Here is a 16482-nt window from a genome sequence, read left to right on the forward strand (position 1 = left end):
CCTGCTCTCCCCAAAGCTCATCCCCCAAAACCTATTCTTCAGCTATCAGTTAAGGTTCTCTCCCTCTTCCCAGGCCCTGTTCATGCTGGGCCCCTCCTCCTTGCAACCACCAGATGTCTACTTGCATGGAATTAATACTAATTAAGGGCCTGCTCTTTAGGGCACTGTACTAGCTTCCTTTGCATCTCCAACCTCACGTAACATTTACAACCACCTTGGAGACTGGGAGTTACTACTCCCATTTTATAGGTGAGGAAACTGAGGCTTGGAGCAATCATGGGGCTTGTCCGAGCTCAGCCATCTGGGAGGAGGCAGAGCTGGGACTGGAGCCCAAGTGCTGACTTTGAGTCCAGTGTTCTGTCAGCCGTACCAGGCAGCAGGCCTTCCAAGATACTGAATTCCTTCAGGCCCCAGGAGCTCAAGCCCGAGAGGGAGCCCAGGGATTCAGGCATTTGGGGTGCCTGCAGTTGGGGAACATTGCAGGGGCTTCAGGAGGTGATTGCCCACCTGTCTGAAAAGCCTCCAGGATGCTTAATTTTCCCAGGCAATTTCAGAAGGCAGCACTCTGTACACGAAGCTTCTCTGTGGGCCTCCTTGTGGAGTCCTGGTCATGTCTTAGAAGCTTCTGGGGTATAGTGAGAAAGGCAAGCCTCTATGGGGAACCCCTATCACCCCCAGGAGGAAAAGGGCCCCTTCCTCTGTGGCTTTTCCCTGCCCCTCTCCTCACATACACACTCATCTCACTGTCCCCTCAGCTGCTGCCTCTGCCTTCTCCATTCCCCCTTCCACTCCCCCCACACCAGCCCCTCACCTTCTGACAGGTGGGGAAGAGAAATCTGAGCTAAAAGGCCTCTCACCTAATTCATTACAATAAATTGGATGATATTGAAAAATGACCTGGGTCTGGCAGCATTTTCCTGAGTAAACCAGCTTCCTCTGGGCCAGCAGTTATTGGTGCTTAATAACTGTGTATTGAACTTATTGATGAATTAATTGTGGGAGAATCCTTGGTCTCCATAAGAGAAATGAAAGGGGGAGGCTGAAAGGGAAGCTTGTTCAGATTTCTCTTTTATAAAGACCTAAGATTCATAGATATAATTGTTTAAAGTCATCTAATCTCGGGGCACCTGGGTGGCTCAGTCCGTTGGGCGTCCAACTTCCGCTCAGGTCATGATCTCACAGTTCAAAAATTCAAGCCCCACATCGGGATCTGTGGTGACAGCTCAGAGCCTGGAGCCTGCTTCAGATTCTGTGTCTTCCTCTCTCTCTCTGCCCCTCCCCTGCTCATTCTCTCTCTCGCTCTTGCTCTCTCAGAAATAAACATTTAAAAAAAAATTTTAAGTTATCTAATCTCACAAAGCTAGTACTGGAGGGAGGGGAAAGTAGTCCCCTGACTCACTCACAAATCCTACTCCTGAAAGGCAAGTGCATTCACCTCTCGTAGGTGTTTCTTCTGGCATTTCCTTCCGCATTTCTGCATCACATGCTTCACTGCCATTTCATTGCCCTTTCTGTTGACTTCGTACCATAGGATAAGATTCAGATCTGTCTTACACACACACACACACACACACACACACACACACACACATCACATGCAACCCTTCCACAACCCTCTCAGTGCAACTTTATTATAATTTTTGGTTGACTCATTTTGATGACATTGATGACTTCATAATTTGATGACATAATGAATTCAAAATCAGTATTTATGTTAATATGCTCACCTATGTATTGTTACTAATTTATCCCTACAACTCTCTGTCAGAACTCAAAAAGGCCTCTCCAAAAGTTCAGACCCATTAGAAATCTCTCAATTTGGGTTTTGTTCCAATTTTTTTCTTGGAGGCCACACCCCCCAGAGCTTTGTGTACTTCAGTTCCTGCTGCCCTGGTGTCATTCTCGGACTTCCTTTCACTGCCACCCTGTGTTTCCCTCCACCTCTCTCTTCTGTTGAAGTCCCCATTTCTTTCTTTTTATCATATAATTCTTTTTAATGAAAAAAAATCCTTCAGTAGCTTTCTAGAAGAGAAGCTTAGGAAGTTAGTTTTTTGAGGCTACTCCCCACCTGAGTGTTAGTTTAGCTGGGTATAGAATTCTAGGTTGGAAATTATTTTCCTCTGAATTTCTGAGGCATTGCTCCATTATCATCTAGCTTTTAGTTAAGAAATCCAGTACATTTTGATTCCTGTTCTTTTGTATGTGACTTTCTGAAAACTTTGAGGATAATTTTTTTATCCATGGAAGTATAAAAATATATAATTATAAGCCTTAATGTGGGTCTTTTTCTTTTTCATTTTTCATGCTGGAAACTCTCTCGACCTTTTCAATTCAGAGATCAGTGCTTTCCATTATTCCATTCTGGGAAATTTTTCTTGTATTATATTTCCCATTTAATTTAGGCACCTCAATTTTCTCTGTTCCACTGTCTGAAATCCTCTGTTAATTAGATGTCAGACCTCCTGGACTGATCCTCTAATTTTATTATATTTTGCCTACAGTTTCCTCCTTCAGTGCCTCCCCCCACCCCCGCACTTCTCCCTCTCTCTTGTCCTACTTTATGGGAAATTTATGCATTTTCCATCTCTTCCACTAAAAATTTTTAAATTTCTGCCATCTTATTTTTAAATTTCAAGAAATCTTTACTTTTCTCTGGGATATTTCCTTTTATAGCACTCTGCTCTTTCATAGATAAAAATAATTTCAAATAACTACCTACGGATACTCATTTTAATTATAACGGAGGTTTGTAATTCTCTTTTTAAAAGTTGTCTTTGCTTCCTGCATACTTCCTATATCCTCTGTGTTCCTTTTGTGTATTTTCTGCTTAGGTCTTCATCTGTTATTTCATTTGAAATATCTGGTGATCCTCCACTACCTGTTCAGGTTTTCTGGTGAGCCTCAGAAAAGCTGTTAGGAAGCTGAAAGGTAGGGGGAGTTTCCAGGCTTGTTGACTGATGGGACCCTCAAATACCAATATCTGTAGGTTTTTGCTTTTGAGCTTACCTGCATCCCTAGCAGGAATGGTAATCAGCAGTCTAGTTGCTGAGCAGGCAGAGTGCACAGGATCCCTGTTTCTCATGGCACCTCCCTCAGTTGTGCTTGGTATCCCTCTGTCCAAGCCTACGTGGGTCAGACTCTTCAAAAGTCAACTTCCAGGCTTCTGCCAGACTGGGGAAGTCACCTGGCTGTTTGAAGTGGGGGCAGAGGTCTGGGGTCTAATTCTATCTATTATAAACTTTTGAATAGCCCTCCTGTTCCTGCACACCTGCCCTTGGACCTTCAGATGTTCTTGGTGTCTTTGATTCCTGAGCTTTTCTGAGGTTACCATCTTCCAGCATATCTTGGAAGACGTTTGTGTCCTGCATGGTCTCCACTTCCATTGCTTTTGTCTTTGCAGGCTCATACCTTTGCCCCTTTGCTTTCATGTTAGCAGGGTTTGGGAAAGAAATAGAAACAAAGTGTGTGTTTCCAGACCACTATGTTTAATTAGAGTGTCTGTTTTTCCTCAGCGCTTTATTGTCTGCCAGTGTCACAGTGCTTAGCACATTGTACTTGAGTTATCTGCTTTGTTGCCTCTCTCCCCAGTAGATTGGGAGATCACAAATCGAGTCTCCCTCATACTTTTGTATCCATAATGTCTAACACAGAGCCTGGTATCCAACAGGCACTTAATAAATGTGTGCCGAATAATTGGATGAGCAAATTGGCCTCAGTCTCCCTGTCTCTAAATTGGGGCTTCGGAAGCCACCATGTCCAGCTTCTTATGCTTTATGACTGGGAAGAAAGTCCCACTAAGGAAATGGGGTGGTCCCTGGACTACAGCCGCTGTGCCACTTCTAGGAGAGAGCGGCCTCAGGATTGCACTACCTATGTGTGTCTTCCCTCCTCTGTTTCAGGGAGCAGTGTGTGCCCAGCCCTGCCCACCAGGGACATTCGGCCAGAACTGCAGCCAGGACTGTCCTTGCCACCATGGAGGGCAGTGTGATCATGTGACTGGACGGTGCCACTGCACAGCTGGCTACATGGGGGACAGGTAAGAGGGGGGCTAGCTATTGTCCTTGCTGTTCATATTGCTCATTTTCCCGGCAGCCTTGCAGAGAGCGGCTGGGGTTCACCAGCCCACAGCATCCCTCTGTGAGCCTTCCTGCTCCTTTCTCAGAAAGCATTCTGAGTCCTCCTGCCAGGAAGACTCATCAACTCATCCTTCCTGGCCTTTGGCCCACTACACACACCGCCCCGCCCCCAGCCCGGTGACCCAAGCCCTAAACTTGCACTGACTCACCCAGAGAAGGAAGCGAACACCTACTATCCACTCTCTGCTTTCTGCCTTACTGCAGGGAGACAATGGCACCAGTAATCCAAGGAAGCTGGGGGTGCAAACTAGTTAGTACGTTTTGCATAATTTCTTCTAGAACTAAATTTCTATGCCTAATTTGAGTTCTGCCAAAAGGATACAGGCATAAGTTTGCATCCTCTGAAGGCTGGAGGCCTGAGAGCAGACTGAACAAGGGCACCAGGGTCCTGGAATCACTTCAGCCCTGCAGAGTGGATAACTCACAAAACACATAACTGAGGAATTACCGCATAAGCACATTTGCCATGGTAGGAAGAAGGATGCCATGATGATGGGCTTGGTGCTATGGAAGTGAGAGAAGCCACAGTCAGTGTGTTGGATGGTGAGTGAATTCAGAGCTGGAAGAGGACGTTTGCCCACAGGACCTGGGCCAAGTCTCAACTACATGTGTCTCTTCGAGCAGAGAGAGGGGTGGTAGAAAGGAGGCTCTCACACGCTTTTCCTGCTTCTGTGGGATCTGTGTTTTATCTCTGACCTTGGGTTTTGTTACTCTGCCCAGACAAGGTGAGGCAAGAGGAACGTTTGTTCACCATCCCTCTGCTTCTCCTGCCCAGATAACATCAGCAAGCAGGGATCGAGGCTGAGTCAACTAATTGATCTTTCTGGTTGTGACAATATAATTGGGCCCCTCCAACTGTGACTGGAGTCAGCCTCAAATTCTTGGCGATGTCCAGAAAAGCGATTTTCCATTTTTTGCTTTACATTTATGTGCTTCTAGCCCAAAGTCTTTTGAGCCAGATCTAATCTCTTTGTGAGCCAGTATTCATCCCTTTGATCTTCCCAGCCTAGAACATGGGGTGCGGTATCTGGAAATCCTCTCTGATCTCTGTCAAAGATGGGGGTGTCTGGGGGAAGGTGCAGAGGGGAAGGACTGAAGCACCGAGCCCAACTTCACATCCTCACCCTCTCCCCCAGTAAGGAAATGCTCAGGATGAGCTACGAGGGTCAGGAGCTAGAAGACCCCAGAACCAGAACAGGACCCTTTGTTGCAGTCCACCTGCACATGAAAGGTAACACAGCTCACTTGTTGTTGGAGACAGGTAGGCCCAGACTTCCAGCTGGCTGGACTCAACACCAGTAGACCTTACATCACTGACGCTCTCGATTTTCCAAGATGTGCCCAACAGAAAAGTAATTCTAATCCCTCTTCTTGTTGGGGCAGCCCTCAATCCTGGGGCAGAGAGAAATCCCAAATCCTTGGGGTCTCCTGAGCAAGCTTCACCAATCAACTATAGAGAGTTCAGTGGGAGGGCCAGTAGCATTTGGGTTTCCCACCTAAACGGGCCACCTAGTGTTTAATATTTTGTAAAATTGCTTCCATTAATTTTGTAGGTGACAGCTGCATTAACCCTCCCCAAATCATTGCAAGCATATTAAAGTTGAGTGGGTGTAATAATGCAGGCCTCCCCGGATAGGCAGAATCCAGTGCAAATTAAACATGAAACGTAACGAGGGCTTTGCAGCTCATTTTGTAATTTAATTGAGCAATGGATCTGGTTGTTAATGGCAATATCAGACACATTAGATTGATATGTTGCAAAGGAAGGATGTTTAAGTAGAAAACTAATTCCTGCTGTGATTACCCTTCTGTTCCACAGGCCCCGTTATTAGCGTGCTTTGTGTAAAATTCATTAGCAGTCGTTGCTTGATCTCTAAATAAATAAGTTGTTTAAATTGTGAGTAAGAAAAAAAAAAGAGGCTGATTATGTAAATGGATTAGGTTGTCAATATTTCATTTCCAGATTCTTTTTCTGGGGCTGTGGAATAAGTCACTTCATAAATACGGCAGGGTAGGGGTGGTGCCCTTCACAAGGAGCTCACTGGCCAGGGCTCTGCCCACTCCTGCTGGATGGCAGGGAGCAGGAATGTTCCAGTGGAAGGGAGGAGGAGTCAGGAGGGTGTCCTCGCTTGGGTCTCTTGCCTTGACGTCTGAGACATCTGAGGAGAACCAAATTGAGTGGCACCTGGAAAAATCCATTCTGAGGCTGAACAGGGGCTGGCACTTTGGATAGTGATTTTCCAGCTCTTCATTGCTTTGTGTCCTGCCCTTCTGCCTCAGTTTCCCTCTTTTCCTCCCCCATCCTACTACTGTTTCTCCTTCCCGTCTTCCACCTTCTGTTTCTTCTTCACACAGCCTCTTCTTTCTTCTCTCTTCCTCCCTCTCTTTTCTCCCTCTCTTTCTTCTCTCTTCCTCCCCCTCTTTCATTTCCAGATTCTTTTTCTGGACCTTCCCTACATGGGACCCCAGACTGGCCAAAATGCCACGAGACCTGCGGGGGAGCAGTCCAGCGTCATCTTGGCCACCTGCAGGCTGTGTGAGCCTGGAACACACCTCACCTGTATGCGTCTCAGCCCCCTCAACTCCAAAGTGAGGGTGACGGGCATGCCTGCTGCTTTAGGGGCCTGTGGCCGGACTTTGGGGTGTGCACAGCTGGAAGTCCCCTCTGACCACTGTCCAGGCTGTACCCATCATCATCCCCACTGCCCGTCCATTCTGCTCCATTCCTCCTTTTGTCACAGTAACTCTGTGAGGGGAGGATGGGTGGCATCTTCCTCGGGAAAGCCCGCAAAGTTAGACCTCCGTCACCTTCTTCCTTCTCCTGTCATCATGGGCACAAGGCGACAAAGAAAAGAGAGACAGAGACCCCCTATGCCAAGACTGACATCTGACACACCGGCCGCTCTGGGCATGAGGCACTTGCCACCCAGTTCTGCAGCATCACCGGGGCCCCTCCCCATCGTGATCAGTACCCAAGGTCACCCAGACATGGGCTCTCCCTGCCCTGTTGTGGAGAACACTGGTTACAACTCACAACTCTCCAAGATCTAATAAAGAACTTAGGGCTGTATTTTTTTATACCCCCCCCCCACCATTATTGTGGAAGGCATAGGAAAACTGGAAAATGGTTGTCTAGATGACAATTAGAACACTTTAGAATTCCTCAAGTCTACTCCATGGTTAACGTTTTGGAATTTTTCCCTTGAAGCCTTTTCATATCGGAACATGAGGCAGAAGGTGGGATGGGCTCTGAGAACTTTAGAAAACAATATTAACGGGAAAATTAATAACTCACATTTCTTACTGAGCCCTTACCGTGCGTGGGGCACCTTTCTGAGGGTTTACACACATTACCTCATTTCATCCTCAAACAACCTGGGGAGCTTTGGTTATCATCCCGTTCTATGATGAGAAAGCAGATGACAGAATCGACCTTCCAGCATCACAGAAGCAGACTGCCTCGTGGGTCATCCCAAATCCCAGAGGCCATTTCCTTTGTCTCTGGGATGCAGGAAGCACCCACCTCTTTTACCCTCTATGTCCCCAGGTGTACCCCTGACCTTGTCAGGATCGCAGTGACAGTGACTTTGCCTCCCTGGGGAATAGCCCTGGCCTGGGGTGGGGAGTGTCGGGCACTCTGCAGCAGGGGTCTCACTCTACCACAGAGGATCCACACCCAGGGGCTGCAAGGCAATGATTTAAATAATGAAGGTTATTACTGGAAGCTCCAAGGAGCAGGCCAAACTACTGAACACAAAAGTCAAGACATGAAAGGGGCTCACTTCTCCTCCTTGGCTCACCAGCATCCCCAGTCCGAGGAGGAGGAATTAGTCCCTGGTGTGGGGGATTCTCCCATCTGGTGAAGGAGGATGCCTCTTGTACTCAGGAAAATTCCACACTGGTGGAGGACACATGTTTCTAGTCTGACCAAGGGAGACTGTACATCTGCCCAAAAGATAAAATCGGAAACAGTGATTAGAAATGAAATGACCACGTTTCATCAAACCCAAGATGCCACCAATGGTAAGATGCATCATTTTGTTGACTGCTAAGAATGAAAACACAGATAATTACCCTGTGACACGCCATCAGTTGTAAGACTGAACCGATGGCAGAGATGCTAAAACATAGCTTAAAAACATAAGGTTTATGGGTCGCCTGGGTGGCTCAGTCGATTAAGCATCCAACTTCAACTCAGGTCATGATCTCCTGGTTTGTAGGTTCGAGCCCTGCGTCGGGCTCTGTGCTGACAGCCCGGAGCCTGGAGCCCGCTTTGGGTTCGTTCTCTCTCTCTCTCTCTCTCTCTCTCTCTCTCTCTCTCCCTCTCTCTCTCCCTCTCCCCCCCCCCTCCCCTGCACATGCTCTGTCTCTGTGTCTCAACAATAAATAAATGTTAAAAAAATTTTTTTTAATTAAAAAAATACATAAGGTTTATTGTTTAATGAGTACAGACATTCCAGCTTGGGGAAGGTGAAAAGGTTCTGGAGCTGGATGGTGGAAACAGTTGCACAAAATGTGAATATACTTCATGCTACTGAACCCTAAAAATGGTTAAAATGTTCAATTTTATGTTACATATATTTTACCGCAATCAAAAAAAGTGAAGTAAAACCCCATTTAAGGCCTCTAATCAATGAAATATGACCATACAAATTCCGTGCCGGGGGGACTGAGGGGACCAGGCACCAAGCGGGGACCTGCCTGCAGGTGCTTCCTGGAGGATGAGAAGGGAGGGAGGGATGCTGGGATCAGGTGCCACACCCCAGGCTCAGTCCTAGAGGCACAGGGTGTGTGCTGGGCGGATCTGGAAGGGCAGGTGGGGGGGCACAGCCGCAACCCCAGTCTCCTTCCCGCAGGTGCCAAGAGGAATGCCCGTTTGGGACCTTCGGCTTCCAGTGCTCACAGCGCTGTGACTGTCACAACGGAGGCCAGTGCTCGCCCACCACCGGCGCCTGCGAGTGTGATCCTGGCTACAAAGGCCCCCGCTGCCAGGAGCGGCTGTGCCCCGAGGGACTGTATGGCCTGGGCTGTGCCTTGCCCTGCCCCTGTGATGCCGACAACACCATCAGGTACGAGCTGGGGTCAGGTGAGCCGGGGGCTGGGTGGGCGGGTGAACACCAGTGGAGACGGAGCTTCTCAGGGCACACGCCCCTGCTTGGTCACCCAGGTGGGGCATTGAAAGAGCTCAGCTAACCACTTTGATGAAAAGGGGAAGCCAAAGCCACAGACAGCCAGGACCAGGACCCGGGTCACCTGCCTCTGTCTACCACACCCAGCTGCCAGCTTTGAAAATGGGCCCGCCTGAGACCCCACACACAGAAGTAAGGAGAGAGTTTGGTGACCCTCAGGGCAGCAACGTGGAGTGTGGCCACATGGTCCTGGGGTGCTAGGGTGGCTCAGCTCACGTGCCACAGGCTCTGGGGCCATTGTCCTTGAGAAACTTCCCCTCTGCGTGCTCCACGCCTAACTAAGCCATCCGCCAGCCCCTAAAGGTTCAGGGGCAAGACTGCCAGGGCAGAAGCCAGGGCCTTGGAGCTCAGAGGATCAATACTGGAAGGGGCCTTAGAGATCAGTGTGGCTCTCCTAGGACCTGGAGAGGGCTGTCCCAGCAGGCCCTGGCTAGAGTGGAGGAGTAGGAGGGACAGAGGTCAGGGCCAGCCGCCTCTCCCTGCGGTCTGTGTCCTTTCGGGTTTGAGGGCACCTCGGGTGAAGCTGGCACCAACGGCTGCTTCCAGGGAAGCCTGAATCTGGGAAGCGGAGAAGCCAGAGCCGCCCTGGGCCACCTCTTCCGTGCCTTCTTCACTTCCTGCTTCATGCACCAGCTGGCAGCACCCTCTGGTAATAAATGAGGCTGTCGGCCCCAGATAACACCTCCACAGCCCTCTATGTGGCTGCCTCTTATCTGGGTGGTGAAGGATGGGGGAGTCTCCCTTCTCTCCTCGGACCTGCAAGACAGCTCGGGAGGACTGCACGCTCAGGGCAATGGGTATCACTGCTGTTTGCAGGCAAGACAGAGATGCCTCTTCTTTGCAGCCCAGTTGCTGGGACAGCCAGGACTTGGCCCCAGCCCCCTCTTCATTTCCAGCATTTGATTCTCCACAGATCACCCAAGAGCCTCTGGTCACTGCAAGCAGAGGCATCTTAGCAGATATTATGGCTTAGAGGGGATCTGTCCTCGGTCCTCAATCCCTGGAGCTGAGCGGCTGGGACGATGCTGCCTGCAAGGCAGAGGGCTGAGAAGACACCGTAGAGAGGGCCCTAGCAGACCCATATATGACCCGAGTCATTCACTCAGTTATTCATTCAGCAAACACTGAGAGCGTGCAGGGCTGGACCACAAGGAGGAAATCGAGTCCCTCAGCACCCGTCCAGCCCTCAGGAACTCAGGTCTGGAGCACTCACACACACTGAGCCCCTTCTACCATATGTCTTCCAATACGAGACAATACCAGTAGTGAGGCACAGCTCTGTTTTACGGACTACTAAGAAAGGAAAATGCTATCACCTGAACCATGACGTACCATTGATTGTATAGCTCGCCCAATTATCTGAGAGGGGGGAATGTGGGGGAACGTGCATCTTGGAATCGGTAAGATGTATGTGGCTGGCCCCACTGGGTCCCAACACGTGCTCAAGTAACTGACCAGGGCTGTGCTTAGAAAGCGTCACAGGAAACTGCTCTGTTGGTCTGGAAAGTCTTGAGGAGGTGGCGTCCTTGCTGGGTCTGGAGGACAGGGTAAGAGCTCTGAGTCTCTGAAGATTCCATATGGCCGGTCAGGGGCCTGGACCTCTTGCGCAGGTGGAACTGCACCAGGACCCCCCCCCCCAACCCCAGCTGGAAGCCAAGGGAGGACCCTTTCAGGGACAGGAAGCAGGGCTGCTGCCGCTGAGGTCCAATGCAGGGAGAATCCTTGCCACAGAGATTCAACCAACCCCCAGATTAAAGAGCTATTGTTTTCCTCCTGTGCCTGAGCAGCCGTGCCCTGCATAATTTATTTTTCCTCTGAAGGAGTCCTCCATGCATTATTAATCTGGAAGGACTCCCTCTTCTCCGTCGCTAATCTCAGCCCATCCAATATTGATGATTGTTTGCTTTCCTGTCTTTAACACGTGTCATGTTTCAGGGATTGGGAATCCATAGCGTTTCTTAGAACTGGGGGTTCCGGGCCGGGCTCCTCCGTGTCTGCATGGCGGCCTCCTTTCAGGCCGCTGTGTCACACGTGGCCCAGGCTCCTTGAGGGCGGTTATGACCTGGCTTGCGCAGCATTGCACGGTGCCTGGCACAGGGCAGACCTTCAGTAAGAAGAATCACTGAATTCAACTCAGCCGATGCCTCTAGGTGGTTCTGCCACTGGGCTGATGTCTGCCTTACTATTTTTGTTCATATTTCACCCCGCTCTTTTGACACACTGGCCCAGTAACTGAACCCACAATACTCAACGTTTTCATTCAGTCTAACTCAGAATTTCTCAACCTGGCCACTGTTGACATTTAGGGCCGGATAATTCTTGGTTGTGGGGGCTGTTCTGTGCATCGTAGGGGGGTTAGCAGCATCCGTGGCCTCTACCCACTAGACCCCAGTGGCCACAACCCGCCCCCAAGTTCTGACAAGCAAAACTGTTTCCTGGATGGGGAATGTAGGGTACATTGCCCGTGGTTGAGAGCCTCTGGCCTGACTCAACTCTCTCAGGCTGTTTTTGACTTCATTTTCGTGGCCACAGGGAACACCTCTCTTCCTCTGCATGGACACACGTCACTCCTCTCTTCCGTGAGCTTTTGTCCCAATATAGAGCCTTCTCTTGGGATCCAAGAAAAGTAGAGGGAGAACTCTATGGCTTCTCATCTCGAGGGAGTTAAGTTATCCTGGGTGGGGTCTGGGACCCCTGAGTCCTGGCCTCAGGACATTTGCTCTGTCTGATCAAATGCCCTGCTATGTACACTTGTCCTCTCTAGGTCTCAGTTTCCCAGTCTGTCCATCACCTTTCATCAGCCCAGTGGGGGCGAAAGTTCTCTTGTGGTCTTTGAAGGTGGAGTGTCCCCCCAACTCCCTGAGACATGGAGTGTGGGGTCCCCAGAAGCCTAGCCCCCAATTCCCCCTGGCTTCTGAGAGCTTATGGCAGAGCCCCGCCAAGAAGGCATGCAAGGCCTTGAGTATCTTCCCAGGGAGACAGAGTACTCTCGACCCCCAACCCTCCGCATCTGGTCCCAGCCTCCTCTCTCTGCCCGGTGCCCCTCTGGAGAGGCTGCTTCACAGAGGTTGAACCCATGTGCCCGAGGAGGGAAGAAGTGGCTGGTCAGACCCCCCACCGCTTCATTCTCTTTATAAATGCTATGTAGCACGCACAAAGAAATGATCCTCCTTCATAAAGGAATAACCTTGAGAAAGAGAGTGCCTGTGTGTCAGGCCTCTGCCGTGTCCCCTCCACAACTGGATTGTCACAGACGAATTCCAGCAGCCATGATCATGTATTACCTTTGAAAGATTTTATTTAGCCAACAGATGCAGCATTGATAGAAATCTCAGAGCCACCAAAATAAAAACGACAGAAAAATCCACCGGGAAAAGGTTCCTGTATCGTTCAGCTTTCGGCTCCTATTAATTTGTGATTAATCTATGTCTGGGGAAAATGGCATAAAGACAAGGGGAAGAAAAAAAAAAAAACAACAGTGAACTGAGCCTGCCTAAACACCAATGTTTGTGACCTCTGCCTGAGCCTAACCAACAGTCACTTGTCCACCGTGTGACTGAGGGAATGGCTCTGCCACCACAAAACATAGGGGAGCAGGGAACAGGGGACGCCTGGGAGAGATCAGATGTGAGGAAGGTGCCCAGTTCTCAGTCATAAATCACACAGCCAGCAGTCATTCCCCCCAGCCCCTCTTGAAAGGTATTTGAGAGGTTTTATAATTAATGATAAGCAATCAAATTAAGAAACTAGAGATCGGGGGTTTTTTACCTAGAATTTTAGGGACATGAAAGGAGGGAGAAAGAAGTGATTTCAGATGCAGTTTTGAGCTTTTCCGGTGCTCAGAGTGAAAAGTGAAATTGGCACCAATGCACACACCAAACGCTGGTGGCTGAGACTACAGGCGGGCCCTGCGGGAGCACTTAGAAGTCATGTTCACCAGGCAGCGTGTGCCCGGTCTGCTTCTCACGGGGTGGCGGTCCCACCAGAGCCAGGGTCTGCAGTGAGAGAACCCACCGATGGGAAGGGCACAAGCGTGCCTGAGACCCTTTGGCATCGCAGGGGCTGGGCTGAGTTGATGGCCAAAGCCAAGGCTGCCAGGTCGTTTGTTAGATCCACCCGTGTCCATCCCTGAGACTGTCACTAAGCTGGACCCTCCCACCCCAGGAGAGGCTCCTGGAAATGTGGAACCAAGAAGGGGCTTGCTCAGAGTATTGAGACAGGGAGGCGTGCCCCACATCTGTCTAGCTGAGGGTCAGGGTCACCATGTGGGGGCCACCTCCCCATGGCACCCACGTAACTACCCATGTCCCCCTCATGGCGTGGGGCTCAGGGAAGAGTTTGTCTGGAGCCAGGAAGTCTTAAAACCCTCATCCCTTGCATGATTCTTCTTTTCCGCTTATTTACACTTTTTATTGATTTACGTCTGTGTATAAATAGAATTGATGCTCAGTTTGGGAAAATTCGACAATACATTTTTAAAGAAAAAACTGCGAGTCATCATAATTTCTCAACCCCAAAGCCATTTTGTTGTCATTTTTTCGTGCTTCATACACGCCTGTGTATATCTGTCTTACTTTTTCCATATTTTAGATCATGACTTATTTACAATTTGCTTATTTCACTTCACCTGGTATCAGTAAAGATTTTGGGAAGCATTTGGATATTTCTGTAACATCTCTTCATACAAATTGTCATAATTCATGTAACCAACACTTTGTTGTCAGAGGCGGCATAAGACCATGGATAGAACATGGTCAGACAGACCTGGGTTTGAATCCCTGCTTCCCCTGACTTAGCCACGTGACTGTGAGCAAGTCACATTACCTCCAAGTGCCCTCTGTAAAATAGAGGCTCTAATGCCTAACTCACAGGCTTATCTGAAGATTAGAAATATATGTATAAAGTGTCTGGTGTTTTAATAGCCTGGTCACATTATTATTTAAATTGGTTTCATTTGCCCTCTATTGTAAATAATGCTTCAGGGAACATCTCTGTGCATAAATCTTTCTCTGCCACTATGATTATTTCCTTAGGAGAGATTCTTAGAAATGGAATTATAAGACCAAAGGGTCTGAATATTTTTAAAACTCCTGATACATAACCCCAAACAGTTTTCCAGAACCTTCTACCAGCATTGAGTATTGTCCCTTAAAAAAAAAATCTATTTTGATAGAGAAAAAGTGATATCTCGTTATTTTGACTTGATAATTAATGAGACTAAACATTTTCCAAGATGATTATTAGCTACTTGCACTTATTATTCAGAAACTGTCTACTCTTGTCCATCCCTCGTTTTCCATGAGAAAACCAGGGCTCCCGGAAGAGAAATAGCTTGGCTGGGCTTCACACAATTAGTGTGTTCATTAATTCATTTGCCAAATATGTATTGAGCATCTCTAGCATGCCAGGGACTCTGCGGGGCCCTGGGGTACAATACAGAGAGAGGTGAAATAGACAAAGGGCCCTCCCCAATGGAGCTGCCACCTGGTGGGAGAGACATATGATAAGTCAATAGACACAGAAAATAATTACTCATAGTGAAAGTATGACTCACTCCCAAATATTTAATTGGGCAGTGAATACAAGCCAGGTGCTGGGGATACAGCAATGACCTGGGGAGACAAAACCCATGTCCTCGTGGAATTTAGCAGAATCAAGAATTGTACTCAGGCTCCCCTGCCAGGCCAGAGCTTGCCTCTTTTGATCATATCCCTTCAGCTGGACTCTGGAGAAGAGAGGCAGGTGACACAGGGAATCCAGGAAGGTTGGCTTGTCTCTACCATTCAGCATCTTCCTTGGAGTGTTAGTCTGGATTCTCCCCCCACGTTCAAGAGATTTACTAGAGAAACATCTATGAGGGAAAACGGGGCGGGGGCTGGGAGGCTAGGAAAACATGAGAGTGCAGGGCAGGTCTGACCCATGTGAAGGAGAGGGAAGGAAGGAGGGCTGGGTGGAAAGTCCTAGATTATATCACAGTTCTAAGAAAGTCTGGCAAGATGGGGAGTCTCTACACCAAATTGCCCATCAGAAGAATCTCCGGTCTCCCAGGAATGGGCCAACCTTTAATGTCTGTGCCATGCTCTAGTTGGGAGCAGCCCAGGGGAAGTGTGGGCTCTGAGTGAATGTAGTGATGGATTTCAGACACAGTAGCTGGGGTCATTAGTCAGTTACACTCCCCACAGAAGCTTTGAGAAGCACATGGTCACCACACCAGCATCCCCTCTGATCGTGAATAGATACTGGCTGTTGGTTGGATCAGACTTCTGCTAGCCAGAGATTGCCCTATTCTCTAGAGGTCATGCCAGGCAGCCAGACAGATAAGGGGTAAAGATTATCACAGTCACTCTTAAGGAGCCCTAGCAAAGCCCAGATGGAAGGTATCCTGTCCCATGTAGACACCACCAGAGGAGAGAGACCACATCTGCCCTCAGGTCTCATTTTAACATAGCAAATGTCCATGGAGTACCTACAATATGCAGAGTCGCTGGGTCTCACTGCAACCCTCTCACGCCTTGCTGCCTCGCGAGGCATCTGCCTTGAGTACAGGGTGAGTGAGGCTCTGGACATCACAGTCATAGGGAAGGGACTGAAGAAGGCTCCCTTCTTCTTTGGACTCTGTATTTGTATTATAAAGAGCACTTCTTTGGGAGTCAGAAGACCTGTGTTATAATCCTGATTTTGCTGCTTCCTTTGCAAACTATGTGACTTTAGGTAAATTATATAATTACCATGAGCCTCGCTTTCTTGGGGCCATAAAGACCATGTGACCTTGACCTTGGCACCTTCTGACAAACAAACGAGGCAGTAAGCATTTTAACCTGAGAGGCCTTTTGATCCTGCTACCCTGGCAGACCAGACTTAGGGTAGGCAGAGGGTGGGACGTGGCTGCCTCTCTGGCCAGACTGTCCCCTCATTCTTCTCTCATCTGCTCAGCTGCCACCCAGTAACTGGAGCGTGCACCTGCCAGCCAGGCTGGTCTGGCCACCACTGCAACGAGTCCTGCCCTGCTGGCTACTATGGCAATGGCTGCCAGCTGCCTTGCACCTGTCAGAACGGCGCCGACTGCCACAGCATCACTGGGAGCTGCACTTGTGCCCCAGGCTTCATGGTAAGATGGGAGGGGTCTCCCACGGCCTCATGCTCTCCACCCTACACAG

At 49.1% G+C, this 16482-nt stretch overlaps 1 protein-coding gene across 18 annotated transcripts in view; it reads left to right on the forward strand.

Annotated features, from left to right (window-relative positions):
- MEGF11 (multiple EGF like domains 11) overlaps positions 1 to 16482 on the forward strand; it is a 357968-nt gene that overhangs the window by 283512 nt on the left and 57974 nt on the right. For all 18 annotated transcript variants that reach the window (XM_023255165.2, XM_019832204.3, XM_045059138.1 and 15 more), the window contains 3 exons: positions 3900 to 4036; positions 8993 to 9205; positions 16259 to 16433. In XM_023255165.2, the coding sequence (XP_023110933.2) occupies positions 3900 to 4036; positions 8993 to 9205; positions 16259 to 16433 (525 nt within the window). The remainder of the gene's footprint in view (positions 1 to 3899; positions 4037 to 8992; positions 9206 to 16258; positions 16434 to 16482) is intronic.

This window comes from Felis catus, chromosome B3, assembly GCF_018350175.1.
Source record: "Felis catus isolate Fca126 chromosome B3, F.catus_Fca126_mat1.0, whole genome shotgun sequence".
NCBI lineage: Eukaryota > Metazoa > Chordata > Mammalia > Carnivora > Felidae > Felis > Felis catus.